Source organism: Talpa occidentalis, unplaced genomic scaffold (genome assembly GCF_014898055.3).
Source record: "Talpa occidentalis isolate TD23 unplaced genomic scaffold, MPIMG_talOcc4v2.1 talOcc4.14, whole genome shotgun sequence".
In the NCBI taxonomy this organism is placed as follows: Eukaryota; Metazoa; Chordata; class Mammalia; order Eulipotyphla; family Talpidae; genus Talpa; species Talpa occidentalis.
In genome coordinates this window covers 68,495,049-68,514,283 of record NW_023601433.1, presented here as the reverse complement: position 1 = coordinate 68,514,283, position 19,235 = coordinate 68,495,049, and the positions used below count along the sequence as shown (strand labels likewise).

Here is a 19,235-nt window from a genome sequence, read left to right as displayed (position 1 = left end):
TTTTTCTAACTCTTCTTGCTAAAAGTATGCATTATGCCAACACACTATATTTTAGCTCTGTCATTGGTTGACAACAAAATAAGACTAACAGACTTTAAAGCTTGTGGCAAATTGCAACTAAGACTTTCAGTATGATATGGGCCTCAGATTTCAATTTATTTCATATAGTTTTAAAATCTTTGTCTAAAAATGAATATAATTTTTTAGAAGTTTGGTTTCAAGTTTAAAAAAAATATTGAAGGGCAGTAACTTGCAAATCTCTGCAGACTGTCTTTAAAAATACTTTCTAATTAAAAATGTTACTAACATTGGTCTACAACACTGTATACATAGGAGCCCAACTCTTCAGGTGATTAATGTCTTAATAACCACACATGGGCATGGAAATATGAGCTGAAGGAACACTGGATTCACTAAGGCTTCTTTGTGGACATTTCTAGTTCATAGTGGCACTTGGTGGGTTTTTGAGTTTTCTCCATGTCATCTCTTTGACAGAGATGACAGATGACAACTGCATGAAAAACAACAGAACGTGTTCCGGGGTGAGATGCCCTCCTAGGCCTCAGATTCAGGGCTCTGTAGCTCAGGCCAGTGAAAGGCTGATGGCAAAGGTTTGGGTTCTCTCCTGGGTGGTTTATGGTAAGACTCTGGGCTTGATTCCCAGCTGGACACCATCTTTCTCCCCGGCTCAGGCAGGTTTCAAGATTATTCACTGCCATGCTGGAGCCTGAAAACAAGCTTGCAAGGAAACAGGTGGTGGGCATTAAGAGATTTACCAATGCCTTTTTTATTTCTTCATTTCCTTTCTGTGGAATTTCATATTTGTGAACATATTCTCTGAATGCAATGGTGTAGCTGTGTCAGAGCCAGCAATCCCGAATCTCAGGGCACTCATTTCCTGAAGAACATGCATGAGAAGTGAGCATTTGCACTCTCTTATAAATGTTTTTAATTCACCAATAATGTGTATATAGCCAGCAAGCATGATTCTCAGCCTGGAGAGGGCTGTTGCTAAATTTTGTGTTGCTCCTTAAAACCAGCTAGGATGGGTTCCCTGTTATTACCTTTGAGAGGGGCTCTGAAGTCCTTTTCTGGTGATTCTTGGCTCACTTTTTGTTTTTTATTTTATTATTGCCTTAGTTAGCTAGGGAAAATAATAATGGCATGAGGAAAATCTCATCTCATACAACAGTTCATTTTTTTTCCTTTCATCCTAGTTCTCATAGGAATAAATAAATAGCATGGAAAGGACACAAGTTGTGCTTTCTATTCTGTTAGAGTCTAAGGAACCAGGATTTCTTTCTCTCTCTCTTTTATAAAATAAGATTAGTTTTTTCCTGGAAAGCTAAATAAATGAACTCACACAGCTAGAAAATTGTGTATACAGGATAATGATGATCAGCGATTTAGCAGATAAATTACTTGCTAATACAGACATAAACACATTCATTGGGTTTTAAATTTTTTTCTTTTTAAAATTTTTCCTAATTTTTTTTCTAAAAGTAAAGTCTATCTATCAAATGAAAAGAAAAGATAGACACCAATTCAGATTTCTCAAAGAAAGGCTCCTATAAATAAACTAATTGGACTATCACTTGATTTGTCTGTCAGATATGTAAGTATTTAGAACACTGTTTCAGCTGCTCTCATCTGTAAGATTAATGACTGCTTAAGAGTGCTTGATTCCATTTGTATGCCGGCTGTTCTTGTATAAAACAAACTGGGACTGTCTCAAGATAATCGGAGTACACTGTCTGCAGGATTTGGTGCCTGATACCTGGGAACTAGAAAAGGCAATTGAGGCTCTTAACTCATGGTTGAGACACTCATGACTGAAACACACTTAGAGCAGTTGCTGATTCCTGGGGACTTGTAAAAACAAGCACCTCCCCTTTTGCAGGTTCTGATTGGTGGAAAGATCTGAGCCAATATGGAGCCTTATGCATTGTTAACAAATTAACAAGAACCTAGGTGGTTTTAACTATGCAAACTAACAGTACTTCAGCGTTAACTACACAAATTAGTAATGCATTAAAAGATACAAATGCAAGATGAGTTATTCACAATCATAGACAAGCTGGAAATAATGTAATGTCCTTTCTCAGTGAAGTAGTCACTCACAGGCAAGGTGCTGGTGATAGGGGAATGAAAAAGAACGTAAAAGGGGATGATTTCACATACAAGTCCCAAAGACAGTGAACATTTCTGTATTTTCACTTCCTGTTGCACAAGTTCAAAAACAACTCTGCGATCATTATATCCTCTACATTGAAAAACAAAAGAAAATCAGTACCTAATGAGAGATGTGCATGGTTTTCTTAACCACACAACTGCTATCAAACGTATCTAAATGAAAATGAAAACTGATGAAAATCCCATTTTAGTATTTAAGATCAGCTAGTTGAAGGCAGAAGGACAGTCAACAAACATTGCTCAAGCTCTCGCTGCATTAGTAACTGCCAGTAAGGTATACGCCAGATCTGAAATAGTTTTCTGTTTCAAAATATAGCTGTTACCAGTTGCATATAATCACAGGAATGCTGGGTAGGGTAAGTTCACATAACCATGTATCCATCATCTCTATTTTATAGATGAGAAATTCCATAAAACCTTGTATATTGCAAGAATCAGTGATGTTACAGAGGGACAATTCTCCATGAGTCTGTCACATTTCTGCATGTTTTACAAAGATTCTTGATTGCCTTTTATTCTAGGCTATCTTTTCAAGGGTGTTAGGGAACAACCTTGGGAGATAGAGAGAATGTCTTCCTCTGGTGAAGGGTAGGAATGTTTACTGTCCATTATAAAGATTGGATTCTCTAAGCTCAGGGTCTCTCCTGAAACACAGCCCACTGTATTTGCAGGCATCCTTTAGAGTATACCAATGTTACCCCCATGAGACTTGGGAACAAGGAGATCTGACACTATACTGGTTCATGATGCATAAAAAATACATGTAAATATTTGTTATTATTTATCTTCACTTTCTAGAAGAGTAAACTGAGGAACACAGTTTGAGTAATTTCCTCAAGGTCACACAGGTAGAAAAGTGCAGATGTGGAAATTAATCTTAACTCGGACTCCAAAACCTGTGCTTTTAACCACTGCTGTTATCTCCAATAATAAAGGTTTACTGGATTTATAAGTAAAATCTTCACTATACAATTTCTTTACCTTTTACAACAGTGCTTTTTAATTTTTCAGTTCAGATTTGTGGTTTATTTATTGGCCATTCCTACAGAGCTCTTCGTACGAGTTCCACAAGAGCCTTATTTAAATTCACTCTGCTAATATTTTCACACCTGACATTTTGATGGTTGTCCTTTGAAATTGTATTCTTAAAATAATTATATTCATGGCTTTAAAAGTATAAGCCTAAACAAAGCTTCTGCTAGTGATAATAACAGACAGGTAATTTAAAATAAATAGTACTTCTAAAATACTAAACTCTAGATAATATGATTTGTTACTATTGCATTGCTCTAAGTATATACCAAAAACAGTGATTTTTTTCCATATAGTTTTCATTGTCAGTTCATCCTTCTCTTAGTCTTTAGTTACGTTAACAACATCAACAATTACCCTCAGTATATGGATTACAGCTTTTCTGTGAATGATAATAAGGGAAAATACAGCACTTTCTGAAACCCCCTATGTCTTATCTCTAGATTGTTACCTTTGACAGAGGAAAACTCTAGTGAATGCTTGTGAATAAAGAAATTACTATTTAAAGAACTCTGTGTCAATAAAAAGGTCAGTATTCATTTGATTTTACATATTATTTTGAGCTTCTAGAAAAGTATTTTTCATGTATGACAATGCTGCTTCTTTGACAAAGGAAAAAAATCAATGTAAGTTTGCAGTGCAAACTTAAATCCTGATTTATGATACCTGCTCAAAGGCTGGAAGCCTGTGAAAAGGGTTCTCTTTAGTTGTTCATAGCTATTTTTAAAATGTGAGATATTAATTTTAATGTCAATGTCTGGATTTCCAGAAGAGAAACTGTAGATTTTTTTCTTAATATAATAACACGATATCTTATATAAGTAGTTTGTGACAACACAAGAGAAGAGTTGCCAGAATTTCCACAGATTTAAGGATTCTAACTCAGCTCTCCCTGGTTGCAGATATACCCCATTTTTCCTTGGTCTGGTTCTGACCATATTATTCAAACCCAAAGCATATAATTATTGAAAGACTTCCTTAGTGTTTGACAGGTAATGTGATACAAGATTTGTCTTAAGCTACTTAAGATTTGTTTTAAGTAAGATCTGGGTATCACTTGTTACCACTATTCAAATACCCTTATCTTTGCCCATTTTCCTACTGTATTGTCTTTTTTTCTCATTGATTTATAGGAACTCTTTTTTTTTTAAGATTTTTTTTTGTTTTTAAGATTGATTTATTTATTTATACAAGCACTGGGTACAGTCAGAAGTGCGGGAGGGTGAGAGAATTCACCAGAGCCAGAGTGGGGAACAGAACAGGCAGACCGACGAAATAAACTGCTGAGGGGAGCAGCAGGTGCGGCAGGAGAGGTCTGCATGCCATGTGGGACCCTCGCCGGTGGCTGGGGATCGAACTGGTGCTGCAGAGTCTGTGGGCAGCTTCGCAACCCAGCGCTCAACCACTGCGCTACCAGGGGAGGCCCAGATTTATAGAAACTCTTTATTAAAGATATGAATATATATGTTGCAATTATTTTCTCCTTGCCTGTAATTTTGCTTACATTCCATTTTACTGAAGAGAAATCTTTTTGATAATGCTGTATTTTTCTAAGCAGGAATTTAAAAATTTTATTTAGCCAAATTAGTCAAATATGTTCTATGGCTTCTAGTTTTTTTTGGTCATGAATAATCTCCCTCTTGCCAAGATTTTAATTTTCTCGTTGACATTTACACATTTACTGAAATAGGCTATCATTTCCCCTTTGAAAAGAAAAACTATTTTTGGCAACACTAAATTCACATTGTAAATGTGGATATGTGTTATTCCTGTACCAGACTACTTTACATATTATAGCTTTTTGATACATATTCCGATATATAATGGAAACAATTCCTATTTATTTTTCTATTTCAAAATATTATTAGTATTCATAGTTTTCTTTTTCCAGATAAATTATACTATCTGTTAAGTTCCAGAAAAGAAAATGAGTTGTGATTCTAATTGAAATGGTACAAAATGTGTATATTAACATTGGGAGCACTGAAATCTTTACATTGCTGAATTTTCCATCAAGGAAAAATGAGATAATGTTCATTTATTCAGATTCCATTAAAATATTATAGTTTTTTATTTTATGTGCTTTCTTTTTATAATAGAATGGCTTATTGTTATAACTGCACTTAGCTGGTAACACAGAATAAATAAACTTCAAAGATCTGTCTGAGAACAGAATTTAAACTCATTCCTGTTCAATAATTATCTAGAACCTAATTGAAAGAGACACAATACTTAATTGTTTAAAAACTAGAACAGCAAAAAAAAAAAAAAATGTGGTTTTGGCCTGCACCAGGCTAAATAATGTGGTGTTTATTATTATTATACTGTATTATACTGTATTATTATTATACTGTATTATACTGTGTCATAGTGGCTGTGCATGGAACTTTTGCCTCATTCCTTTTATTAGGCCATCGGACTATGAAAACTCTTTTCAGAACTTACTAGGAGGTTGTTTTTCAAAGATGTATTTTCTGTGTTACATTTATCATGTGTATGAAGCTCTCAAAGAGGAATTCCTCTGGTCTTTGTTCCTTCTGAGGAACTGCTCTGTGATTTTAGCTAGTAGACCCTATCATACATCATGTAACTGATAGCATTTTCCTCTGCACTGGCAGCTTGAAGCGCAGAGTCAAATTTTCACTCACCTGTAACAAACCATAGGTTTTTCATGGATGTATTTGAATTCTAGGCTTATTACTTGCCTTTAAACTAATCACAGTTATGGCTGCTATTATTTTATTTTTATTTTGTTGTATCATATATATCTTTATAATCCACTTAAAATACTTTCTGGATCAAATCAGACTTGAAAGTGCTTAGACATGTTTATATCCCATAATCCATGCTCTAACTAATTCATGAATATGCATGATCAATTTAAGTGCCACACTATTTCATATAAAGAACACTTCTAAATCTTTTATTTAAAGAAAGAAAATAAAATAAAATGGTCAACTTCATATAAAGTGTATAAATAAAATTTTTGCTTGAATCCCTTTTGTGTTCATTTGATAGTTCAGAAATTTCGGTAAAGTTCTGCCTCTCTACTTCTTAACTTTATCAGTCCGCCTGGAGAAAACATGAGGTCAACTATGTACCTTTCAAGGGGTGGGACACCCCCAATCACTCCCTTACGAGTTTCACTCAATAGCTTAACTTCATTCCAGGCTCTGCCATACTCCCCTCGAGCCAGAGAGCAACCTACGCCAATTTTGTCAGCCAGAGCCTGTGGGAGAAAACATGAGAGCAACCAAGAGTGAGAAGGAAGAGAAGCAAAGAAAAATCCTTTGTTGTAAGGCCTACCTTGGGTGAAGGTGAAATAGGCAACTCTTGCAAAGAAGTGCTTAGAAGGGAGGCTGAAAAAATGTGGAGTATTGTGATAAGAAGCAATAAAATGTACGAAGATATATTTATAGAGCAGGAAATCCAAGGAAATAGCAAAGACTGGTAGTTAGATTCCAAATAGAATTGACTTGTAACTGGAGACAAGATACATAAGGATGAAGTGAGGTGTTTGGGAGAGGGTGGGAATTTTATATATTCATTCTACAGTTCAGAAAGCATTTTCTCAGGTCCATTATATATCAGACATTGGATATGATGGAGCAAAAGATCAACCCCTCTCTGAAATGTAATCTTTTTCTAGTGGCCTCCATCTCAGTGAATGCTGGCAGCATAACCACTTGCTTACCCAAATGAATTGAAATAATTTTGCTCTTCTCATGCAATACCTCACTCCACACTCAGGCAATCACTAAGTCTTAGTTCTAAAACTCCCTCTAAATTCATGACCTCTTCTGCCTCCTCACAATCATGGCTTTGGTAGATCTGAGCAGAATCTCACTCTTTTAGGTCCAGAGTAACCTTCTAGTTGCTCTTCCTGTCTCCAGTCTTGCCCCTGCTCTATGTCATTCCCCATTCTGTGCCTGATTCACCTTTCAAAATTATGTTGCCCCTCTCCCCTATTCAGATTTTCAGTGGTTTACCTGGTGGTATCCTTTAGTCTTATGTAACTCTTCATTCAAATTCCTCTAGATTCCACAAATGGATGATGGACTCTCAAATCTGTTATTCTGTATAAAATGTTTACTCTGCTTAGAATGCTTTTGTCTTACTTCTTTACCTGATGAAATTCTAGGTAGTCTCTAATACTCAAGCAATGTTTCACTTTTTCTCCAGAAGCCTCTCCTGATATCTCTCTGGAGTCCACAAAGTTCTGGATAAGATACACCTGGTGTGCAGCTTAGTATCTGCATACTCTCAGGCCCTAAAAAAGGCCTGACCTACAGTAGGTGAATGACAAATATTGAATGAAAATACTTCTAATAGTTTGGTGAATACATATGTATATATGTATATATATATGTATATATATGTATATATGTATGTGTGTATATATATATATGTAGAGCTATATACTATATGTATGTCAAATGTAAGCACATCTAAATGATAGGATATTTATCCAGCAAAATGTTACCATCTAGCTCACTCCATTATGATAAAGACAAAACATTTTTCTCATAATGACAAATTAAATACCTTGAAAAGCAAAGCTCGATGGTAGAAGATTCCTTTTTTGATGAGCCCAATTGGTATAACATTGGATTTAAGTTGAAATTTTAGTTCACTTATATGATGTTCCCAGTTGAATTCGTTAAGTTTCTCTTTTGAAACTTTACCACCCATTTTTTCTGCCACATACCTGTGTCAATCAAAATAAGATCAGACCAATCAAGTTTAATATCTCACTTTGGATGCTTTCAACGTAGTTACATGTATAAAAACTATTCCCTCTGACTTTGTTTGCTATGCTTTTTAAAATGTATTTAATACAATGGGGTTAGCGTTATAATTAAAATATTTAAACTGTCACATATAAAAATAAAATTCTAACAATTCCACTCAACACAAAGTATTGTTAATATTCCCCAATACCTATGACAAGAAACAAATCATATTATATGAAATTTGTAATCAATGCAGTTTTTAAATGTCATCTTTCCCTTGCAAAGTATTTTTAAATGTTTAAATATAAAACCCAAGGCTTGTACAAATATATGGTCCTTCTTTTAAGAAGGTTAAAAGACCTTTTAACAAAGGTCCTTGACTTTTTAGAAAGTCAATCTCAGAGAAAAAACAGATAATTTTTAATTACATTCAAATACTTTCAAGTTTAATAATTTTTTTGTTTTAATTTTTTCTTTTAATTTAGAGAAAGACAAAGTATCTTAACACTGAAGTTAGAAGAGAGAAGAAAAGGCAAAAAGGAAAAATAAGTAACTTAGGTGGGGCGTGGGAAGGGGTATATACTTAGCCTGTGGGTTTCTCCTAGTATTAGGCTGTCACTCAAGAAGTCAGTCAACACACTTGCAAAAACCCTATCAACTAAGGCTACTACACTCTTGGGGCAAAGACTGAGATGCAGATTTTAGAGAAAGAATTTCCACTTACTGTATGTGGAACTAAGTGAGAAAAGTGATGTTAAAAAGAGAGAGAAAATGAACAAGAGAAAGGTTGGGCAGAGGGCAGCTGTGCTGACCCTCTGCTCCGCCCAGTCAGCGTGCCTATGGTGCTGAGGAACCAAAAGCTTGGGGGCAGATCTCTGTCTCTCTTGCCTGGTGTGGGGTCAGGGTAAAATACAGTGATTATTTGGAAATGATGGAAAGTGTTTCTGGCAGGAACAAAGCCTGAGGAAATTTGACTCATGGTGAAATGAGCTGAATGAGAGCTCGGATGAGTCATCACTCCTCAAGGACATCAGGAAAACTTCAATAGCCAAAAATGTTCTCTCCCACTTCTGACTGAGAAGTCAATAATCTGGTGGCTGTTTCTTACAGATGTCACATCCAGGTTGCTGATAGGAACCCACTGCTATTTGCAGTAGTACAAGGCCCCACAGAGATGGCAGCTGTTATATCATGCAGCAGCAGCTCCTCCCCAGTTAGTGTCAATCACGATGCTATCATCCATTTCTAGTGATTCCTAACCCCTCACACCTCTCATGGGAAGTTTGCAGCCTCTTCTTAGTGGCATCAGATTAAGTGCTGTAATGAAGAAGGCCATGTCGCTGCCTTACCCAGAGCTCTGAGTGTGCCCAAACAGTAAAACCCCCCTTCAGAGCAATGCCAAGCACAAAATATCTGACTTATAACAATAGGGTAGGAATGACTATTTTTGTTAGAGATTAAATTGTGAATTTATAAATAATTTACAATAGGGTTTTTTTTTAAATGTGAGACCCCTCCCCCCATTTAAGGAATAATTTAATTTTCAGACTTTTAATTCATTCACAAGAACTCAGGATTACACTGAAAGATGTTTTTAATGGTTTAGCTTGAGAAAATAACATAAGCATTTTTTCTATAACCAATTTCCAGCTCCTTGCTCTGATTTTTGTTGCCTAAAATAGAAATTAAGATTTTTTTGGTCAATTATTTGTATTTCTACTTCAGAATCAGAGGTGAGGTGCTACAATGTTCTATTTTGTTATGGTATAGCTGCCTGAAAATTAGCTAAAAAATGCAAGCCATTAAAGTAAATTTTTTTTTCAAAAATTAAAAATGTTTATGTACTTATAGACAACTTACTTTGCAAGAGTCTCAATCTGTTCCTTAATATTCGTTATGGGAAGTATTGATTTGGTCACTTCATGCACATAAACACAGAAGTCAGGGTCACAGGGAGGGTAACATTCTTTTTCAGGGCTTCCTTCTCCAGTATATTTTTCTTCTTCTTTCTCTCCTTTGGCTTTCCTTTGAGAGTAAACAGCAGCAATCCAAATCACAAAACAAACAAATATTAAATGTTCTGTGAGTTAATCTCAAGAGCACTACAGAAATACAGTATTTTATGACTCAACAATCATATCATATATAGTTTTCAGATTTTCAATGGTAGTTTTATACTTTATATATTATATAGGAGCCATTAATTTTCAAGATGGCTACATGATAGTTACATATTATAAAAACCATATACTGGTTTTCTGCACAATTGCTATGATGACTGATTACACAGTGAGTATATAATAAACATGCACTGAATTGAAAAAAAATAGATTACCTTTCCAAGGCAGTTACATCTTGCTTTGGTTGTGACTTTCTGCAAGCAGAATTTGTATTATAAATTTTAAAGAAAATTATCAAAAACGTGGAAAAAATCCAAAAGAAAATAATGATGGTACATAATTTTTATGTCATTTGGAGGGGCAAAGACTTCTGATGTTTATGGAGGCAAATGTACTTAGTTTAATATATGGTAAAATTGGAATGTACTTTAAACAGTAAAACTATTATTTAATTAAAAGGTAATATTAATAAAAAATTCCTGACTTAGAGAAGGTATAGTTAACAACATAATTTTTTTTTGTAGTCAAGATACCAATCTTTAGAGAAAAGATTCTCCCCAAAAGTTATATAGAGCATTGTCCTGTAGAATGTTAACCATTTTTTATGTAAGTCATCAATCTTTTTCTAACATTCCTTAATTAAATTGGTTATAAATATCTAGTTCCTTAAATGTTCTTAGAACCAGTGTTGATATTTCACTGATCCTATCATTAAACACACTTTACCCTGTCTCTCTTACCGAATAAAGGCATAGAACATGAACAAGATGCACGCAAAAGGTATTTGAAGATTCTGAAAAGTAAGTAGTGACTGGAAGAGTAGTGCAGGCCATCAACTGATGGTGGATTTAAAGAGTAAAGGAGAGACAAAGCTACTTTTTTAACGTATCTTATGAGTCCTGCCACTTCAACATACTGATACCATAAGGGAAACTTACCATTTAAAAACTAACCCATCCTTTCACTGACTTTGTTATATAATTAAAATATAATGTGATTATAATTAGAATATAATAATACATTTCCTACCTTAATGCTCTTTCTTTGATGGCACTTTTGCTGCTAAGAGCTGTATTTCGTCCTGAAGTCGGTTCTGATTTCTCTTCGGTGGGAGATCCAGTTCCAGCACTATAATGGTAATTGTTTTTCCTTATCATTTGAAGGAGAAACCACAGTTTCAAATAGATGAAAAATAACGACATGTTACATTTACAAGGCATTTAATAAACTACAAGGCATTCACATTTTTTTAATATGCTTTAATTCCTTTCACCATTATGAAGCAGACTCCAGGCAAGAGTCCATCTACAGCCAAGGGAACCAAGCCTGCTCCTGGACACGAGGTGCTGTTGTCAGGTCTCTCTGTAGGTTCACAGCAGACACAGTGTGAACCTAGGTTTTTTGACTCCCTTTTCAAAGCCTTTTCCACAGCAATTTTAAAAGCATCTGTGAAATCATATCACTGGAAGAATAAGAATCAAGTTGCCAAAATCCAAAACCTACATTTTTTTTTTTTTGTTCCTAAGTTTAACAGGAGAAATATTTGAGTATAGACAAAACTTCATTCTTTTACATGGGCTTTTCTTTACTGATGCTCCTTAAAGAAACTGAAGAAATACTTCATCCATAACCAATGACTAGATGGAGGTGGGTAATTAAAATTTTACATATTTGAATTTATGTTCAATTAGATTAATTTGTCAGCTTTGGCTTTGTCCTATAAAAGATTTTTTAAATCATGTTTGGATCTGATTTTTTTTTTACAGTAAATATTTTATTTATTTTTTAAAAGATTTATTTATTTATGCATACAAGAACTGGGGTATAGGCCAGAGATGCGGGGGGTGACAGGATTTATCAGAGACAGAGTGGCGAACAGAACAGGCAGACTGACTGAAATACACTGCTGCGGGGAGCAGCGGGTAAGTCAGGAGAAGTGTGCTGCACCGCGTGGGCAGCTCCCTGGGCGGGGATCAAACTCGTGCTGCAGAGGCTGCAGATTGCTTCATAGGTTGTCTTAAGCCCTTGCGCCACCAGGGAGGCCCAACAGTAAAAATTTAAAGCATAAAGGAGAGGTTAAGAAAAGGCAAATAGAATATTATAGAGCTCTTTGTGAGCCGAAAAGGGAATATTTTTATAAAATATACAGATACAATAGCATATATGACATCTTAATATCTTTTGAGGTCTTTGATCTGCTTATGTCTTCAGTCAGAAGGCTTCAGGTCCTGACTTTGTGTGTGTCTGCACAGGAAGCATTGAGTGTCCTCACAACATGGCAGCTAGCTTTCCCTTGGCTACAACTATGAGAAAAATAACAAGTGTGGGCACTGCAAAGTCTCTTGTGATGTAAGCTTGGAAGTCATATTGTCATTCCCTGTTGGTTTCACAATTCAGCCCTGTTCAATGTAGGACAGGACTACATCACAGTAGCAAGATGTAGGAAAGTTCAGGAACTATTTTGAGGTCTTTTTACTACAACCATGATGCTTAAGTCTACTTGTGAGAACAGTTGATGTGGAAACAGCAAGAGTCTGAGAGTGGAACTGTGGAGGGGCCACAAAATGTTTTTGGGGTGAAATTGATTAAAAGGTATAAATTCAAGGTCATAATTTCATAGAACACCCATGTATTGAGCAGATTTTTTTCCTTAGAAATCAGAAGACTACGTCCTCTGGTTTTCTGCTCACAATCATACACTATTTGTCATGGTGAAAAATGTAGGTCACTGAACAGTCACTTGAATTAGCTATTATTGGCAGTGATAGTACATTCTCTCTTTTTAAGTTTTGAGTGTAGTTATTATCTGGCTTTTTTTTACTGATATGATGTCAATTTACATCATCATTTGTGTCTTAGAGGTATAGGGTCTCCCCCTTCAAGTGCTGGTGCTACATCACACCCACCACCAAAGCACACACAGTCCAGCCCTATAGACTGTTGTGCTCCTTTCCCACTTTGTTCTCACCCCTCCTATTCAGTATATGACCATATTAAAGAAGAGTGTTGAAGTTTTCTTAGTTCAACTATTTATTTCTTATTTTAACAAGAAATAGTAGTGTAGTTGTACACCTGCATATATTCTGGAGACTTGTAAACATGTTTCATCTTATTTTGTCCCAATCAACTTATACCTTCTTCATTTACTTCATGTTACCAGGGATTAAGATGTCTTGACTGCAGAAATACATATAAAATCGACTGATAACATGGGGGTTAAAGGAAAAATGATGGTGGCAGTTCAATTCTATGGTCTTTGTTATGGCGGGTTATGGGTTTATGGACCAGTGTTTACTTTCATGGTAGTGCTATATTTAGGAAAAAGGAGATACACATGCTGGTATCTTTATTCACGTGATGATGGGCAAACAAAAAATTACATGCTTCCCTGCATCCCTCTTCCCTCCAAATACTCACACATCAGAAGGTTTACTGTTAATTAGGAGTATAGTACGCAGACCACTTGGTTCTTGCAAGCAGAGTTCCTTCAAAGGCAATAGTTTGGTGCCACGATTTATCTGTAGATAATTTAAGGACTTATAAGCAATATCTGCATGGGCATATTTTAAAAAATAAATATTGATAGCATATGTTTTCAACGGTTTATGTTGTTTAAGTTTTTTTTTTCTCTCTCTCTCTTCTTCACACACACACACACACACACACACACACACAGGCTTATATATACACACAATTAGAATAGGAGCTTGAAATGTGTGGAACTCTTGCCTTTGGGCAGGATATATATCTTTAGTTTCCTACAACCACTATTGCTTATACTCAGTTGTTTCTCACCACAATTACCACCTTGACACCTGAAAATAGTTGAGTTTGTAAATCCATCTATATACAAAAGGAAGAACATACTGTCTGTAAAAAATAAAATATTAGTTGACAAATATCAGGATGTCTAAAAATGGGCCAAAGTCCTGCACTGATAATTCTACCAGCCTGATGAACAGAGTTAGATCAGAACACAGTCTGAGGTCTTTTTCCAGTCAAGTTACAGTTGGATCCCTTTTTCATCCAAGATAGTTATCCTAATCATTTTAAAGTAAAATCGATGATGACACTGAGCCCAGAATTCTGCCATAGTTTCCAACTTCATTCAGAGTAAAGGCCAAAATCCTTCCCATGTTCTAGAAGACTTCTCTCTCCTTCTCTGATAGAGTCTCAAGTCTCCTGCCCTTCGGTTCATTCAGCTCTAGCTACACTGAATTTGCTGTTGCTTCCATATGCCAAACATGTTTATATCTTACATCTGCTGCACTAGTTGTTTCCTCTGCTATAAAGCTCTTCCCCCTAAGTATTTTATTTCCTTTAGGATTTTGCTCAGATATTATCCTCTCAGTGAGGTCTAACTGACCACAATGTCTAAAATTACAACCACCAACCCCATCACTGTAAAGTTCCTTTACAGTGCTTCTGCTGTACTGCTTCCATCCACAGATCTTATTTCAACCCTGTGATATAATCATGTATCTCCCTTCACTAGTACCATAGGATAAGAGATATTTGTCTTTTTTGTTCACTGCAATTTTAAAAAAATGAAAAGCACAACAATGAGAAAAATCCAGTGGGAGGATAAAGATCTCCATTTAGGAATTAAATTGGAATTATAATTTGCCATTCTCCATAATCCAAATATCCAAATCATAATTCTTCAAAAGCTCTGGTCTGCTTCAGGCCAGGCAGGCAGATTTGAGATTTTCCTCTTGCCTCCTTGCCAATGGACCTGCCAATAAAACACTCTTTTTCAAAATCTGGTGCCACAACATTGGCTTTTATGCCTACTGGGCAATGAAAACTGGTTCAGTAACATAGATGTTTTTCATTTTTCACAATAACTCTAATTCTGTTACGAAGATAGAGTTTTCCCTGCAAATATGAAGCTATATATTTCTTTTATAGGACTGTCTCTTCTGATTTTTTGAACAAATTGTTCGCGGTGAGCTTCCATTGCCAGACTTACCACTTTCTCTCAATCCTACACCACCTGACTGACAAAGCACATAACCTTTCTACCTCTGAATTTTCTCATCATCTCAGGAAGTACGGTTGATCCTTGAACAACACAGGTTTGAACTACTGCAGATCCAGACATTTTTTTTTCCTAGTCACTGGATTCTACATTTGGGGTTTGGTATTCATGGGTTCAATCATCCGCAATGATGGTTATCTAAACCTACCCAATTAGAAGCCACAGATACGGAGTGCTAAGTCATAACTGAATTTTCCACTAAGCATGGCAGTGAGCATACCTTACTCTCTTGTTGTTCAAGAATCAACTGAAGGTATTTTTGATTGTGCTTTCTGAGATCTGTCTATTCCCTCTATCATTCTTTTGAACTATTTTTTCCCTTTACATTCATTCTCCTGCAGTTTCTCCCTGATCTTAGGCGCTTTTAGTAAACCTTAATTTTTTTTTGAAGGTTGTGTTTTTGCCTAAAATGGGATTTGTGGGTCTTAAAAATTTCCCCAATTCTCTTTGCTGCTTTTGTTTTCCAGAAGAAGTAGAAAACATTGTCTTTAATAGCACTGTGGAAAAGTCCTCAAGATTCAAATTTTGAGTTTCCTATTTCTCAACACTAATATTGAATTACACTATATGTTTTTAAAACCATAATTGGAAAGTCAGCTGAGCAAAATACTATTCTTCTATATTACATTTTTAAATCCAGTATTATAATTTGATTAATTTCACCAAGACTATAATTAACAAAATGAAAAAAATACACTTCTAATCTCTGAACCAGAACACTTAAGATAACAGAATCCTAACACTGAAAATGCCCCTTCTTTTTTATTTTCTCTGAAACTTGAGAATAGCATTAGTAAGTTGATTTAAGTATAAGTATTCAGATTCCAGCTTAAACTATGTACAGAAGGGCCTCCCTGGTGATACAAAGGTTAAGCATAGCACTGTGAAGCTATCCGCAGCCTCTGCAGCATGAGTTCAAGTTCGATCCCCACATGGCGCAGCAGACCTCTGCTGTCTCGCCCCCTGTTTCCCTCAGCAGTGTATTTCAGTCCATTTGCCTGTTCTGCTCCCCACTCTGTCTCTGGTGAATCTTCTTATCCCCTGCACCACTGGCCTGTATCCCAGTTCTTGTATGCATAAATAAATCTTAAAAAAAAAAATGAACCATATACAGAAGTAAAATGTTACAGCTGGACAAAGTGAAGGATAAAATTCTGTCAATTTCCTGTCTAAAAAAAGATAAATTGTTAGTTGGTGATAAAATTGCAATGTAGTTGCATTGTGATTAAAGAAGAAATTATCACACATTAAAATATAATTTAGTGCTGCCACTTACCCGACCATAATCATAGAATCCATCACTAATTATATTACTTGATGACAAATAGCCCGTCTGGCTATATTTCAGAGACAGGTTGTTGTTGAGCAGTTTGTTATAAGCTGCCTCACTGAATTTATTTTGTCGAGTTACTGAAAGATTAATCTCTTCAAGGATATCTAAAGTTCTGTCAATTAAAGAAAAAGCACTAATTGTTTTATACAAGCAACCCAACCTTAAGTTTTTATTTATGCACTTGGCTAAAAATCTCAAAGAAGAACTGAGATGAAAGTTGTAAAGCCATCCCTAAACCTTTTAGATAAAGTAATAATGACAGAATTATGAAAACAAATCAATCCTTTTTGGGAACAATATGCCATGTAGTAACAAACATTAAAACAGTTGAAAGGGATAGTTTCAGGAGAAAAAAATTTTCATTTAAAGCAGAAGCCACATTAGATCCAACTTTTTCAGTCAAACAGGCAGTCTATACAAAGAATACAAATGGTTAGAAATAGAGTGAACCTTAAAAACCTTAAAACCTGTGAAACCTTAAAACCCTTTTTTCTGACATGCTGGAGGCAACTTGCTCATCTGCTGATAGGAAAGAGTTTGGTCAGGGAGCTAAATGCTGCTGAAATTCTGATGGAAAGGTTCGGGTGGGGAGGAGAAAAATGGAGATGGCAGTCATGGATCATCCCTTTGATTTTAGCTTTGAAAGTCAAGACACAAACAGGATTGTGTTTCGCAACAGCAAAGGGAAGTGAAAGAGAAACATTTATCAAGATGAAAAACGTGGAGGGGTGGGTCAAGCAGGTAAACTGAGTCAGTCGTGTGCTGGAGGATGGAAACTGGTCTTTGGGTGGTGAACACAGTGTCCTATGAACAGATGCTGAATTGTAATGCTGTACAATGAACACCTATAGAATATTATAAATCAGGTTACTTCAATATTTTTCATTATTTTTTTAGTAAAAATAAATTTAAAGATGAAAAGGTGTAAAAAGAAATACTGAATATGATTCTGCAAAGGTGGTGCGGTAGCTCTGGGGCATTTGGGGTGGGGCATGGGTGCCTTTTCCCCAGGCAGTCCTTCCAGAGGGAAGAATTATGCTTCCGAGTAGGAGCAGACCCTTTTTGACTTTCTGTGAGCCAGCAGCATGAGTTGCTACATTGTCTGCTCTTCATCTGCGCCAGAAACTTGACACAGCACCCACTCACCCAAGCCGGAAAAATTCAGTGGCCATCAATTCATCGCCGGCGCAGACCATCACAGCCCAGCTGGCGTGCCTTCGGACCTCGCTATTCTTGGAGCGCAGGAGCTCTACCAGGGGTTGCAGCCCCCCTAAATTTCTTAACTGAAAGTAGACACCAAAATGCGATGCATTAAGTGTACAGAATGTAAACCTTTGTGCTTTAAACTATCTCATTATTTGATTGTGAAAGGATTTCTCTATGGAGAAAAGAGCCACAGCAGCAAGAGACTTGCTGGATTGCAGGGTTACAGGGTAGACTCTTGTTTGCCAGATAACGCCAGTTGGTCTTGTAAAAGGCTGCACCAATCTTAAAAAACTTGAAAGACGGGTTGGTTCAAACACTTGAAACTGTTTCTAAGTGGTCCACCCATAAGCGTGGCCTGGGAACATGAGAGAATCCATGTTCCTAGAACTCTCACCTCTGTCCGGGCCTCAAAGTCGGAGGCTGTGGCAGCAACAGCCAGAGCCGCCTTGCTCTGCACGACGGTGTTGGCGGAATGCAGAGGGCCGAGGAGGGCCTGCATGATCCCCCGGGTCTGCATGTGCACGCGCAGAGGCTCCAGCGTGGCCATGTTGGTTAAGGCGGTGGCCGCGTAGGCAATGGCTCCATCTCGTTTGCTGGCTAGGATGTTTATTAATGGGCCAATTCCATCAGCTTCTGCAACAGCGCTGGGCACACGAAGGAGAGGTGAAACTATCTTGGTGCATATGACAAAGTTTATAAAGAAATGAGTACATAAATTAATTTTAGAAGTAAATTAAATTAGTTTCAATGAGATGGATCCAGAATTAAAAGGAATCTGGGAGCATGGCAGGCATGAAAGAATTTTCAAAATTCTTTTTGTACTTTTATAGCTGGGGTTATGGAAAAACGTATAGACTGCTTCTTAGAAACCCTACTATTTCTGTTCATTTGTAAACTTAGTGATAGTTACATGAAATAGAGCATTATATTTAATGGAGCATGAAAGTCTACTAAAATACTCCTAACCAAAGAAAACAAAACTTTAAATAGGAAGAATGAGTCAGCATGAGAACTTAAAATTCTTTAGCCCATGATCCTTTTTCAACTGTGGTCATCAAGTGCAGGCAGGTTAACACATTTGAAACCAGAAAATCATTTTGGTGATGGTGTTGTTTTTACAAATCAAACATCAAAGATTAATATCATAATATTGATATAAACAGATAATTTAGTAACACAGGCATATCGGTTGTTACATTTCCTATTTCCAGCATAAAGAGTACAGTCACCCATTGCTATAGTAATAATTTTCACAATTATAAAATCTAGAGTTTTAAGAGTAACACATGTGCCATATCCTTGCTTTGTAATACCTTAACTACTTTGTAATAACTTAAATACATTTTACTTGAAAAAATAGTAAAAATTTTTAAAAGATCACTTTAACAAATGTAGATAATTACATTCTGTAATGTTTGGAGCTACTATATGCAAATAAGAGATGTTCCAAGCAATAAAATACAGATAGCATGCTGTTTTTACAAGAATATCTCAAGTTATGTGTTAAAAATCCATTTAAATCAACATGGTAATAGAGGTAATCAAGACAATAAAAACTTGAGACTCCAGTAATTTGA

General features: G+C 36.0%; 1 protein-coding gene across 10 annotated transcripts in view; it reads right to left on the bottom strand.

Annotated features, from left to right (window-relative positions):
• LOC119244752 (armadillo repeat-containing protein 3-like) overlaps positions 1-19,235 on the bottom strand; it is a 63,629-nt gene that overhangs the window by 7,123 nt on the left and 37,271 nt on the right. For 4 of the 10 annotated variants that reach the window (XM_054695139.1, XM_037510707.2, XM_037510710.2 and 1 more), the window contains 10 exons: positions 18,053-18,302; positions 17,599-17,735; positions 16,396-16,564; positions 13,496-13,596; positions 11,108-11,227; positions 10,294-10,332; positions 9,819-9,983; positions 7,771-7,933; positions 6,327-6,454; positions 1,677-2,131 (listed from right to left, as the gene is read on the bottom strand). In XM_054695139.1, coding sequence (XP_054551114.1) covers positions 2,032-2,131; positions 6,327-6,454; positions 7,771-7,933; positions 9,819-9,983; positions 10,294-10,332; positions 11,108-11,227; positions 13,496-13,596; positions 16,396-16,564; positions 17,599-17,735; positions 18,053-18,302 — 1,372 coding nt within the window. In that variant the 3' untranslated portion in view covers positions 1,677-2,031. Of the gene's footprint in view, positions 1-1,674; positions 2,132-6,130; positions 6,455-7,770; positions 7,934-9,818; positions 9,984-10,293; positions 10,333-11,107; positions 11,228-13,495; positions 13,597-16,395; positions 16,565-17,598; positions 17,736-18,052; positions 18,303-19,235 lie in introns of those variants that run through there. The other 6 variants (XM_037510711.2, XM_037510712.2, XM_037510709.2 and 3 more) reach the window with 6 other exon arrangements.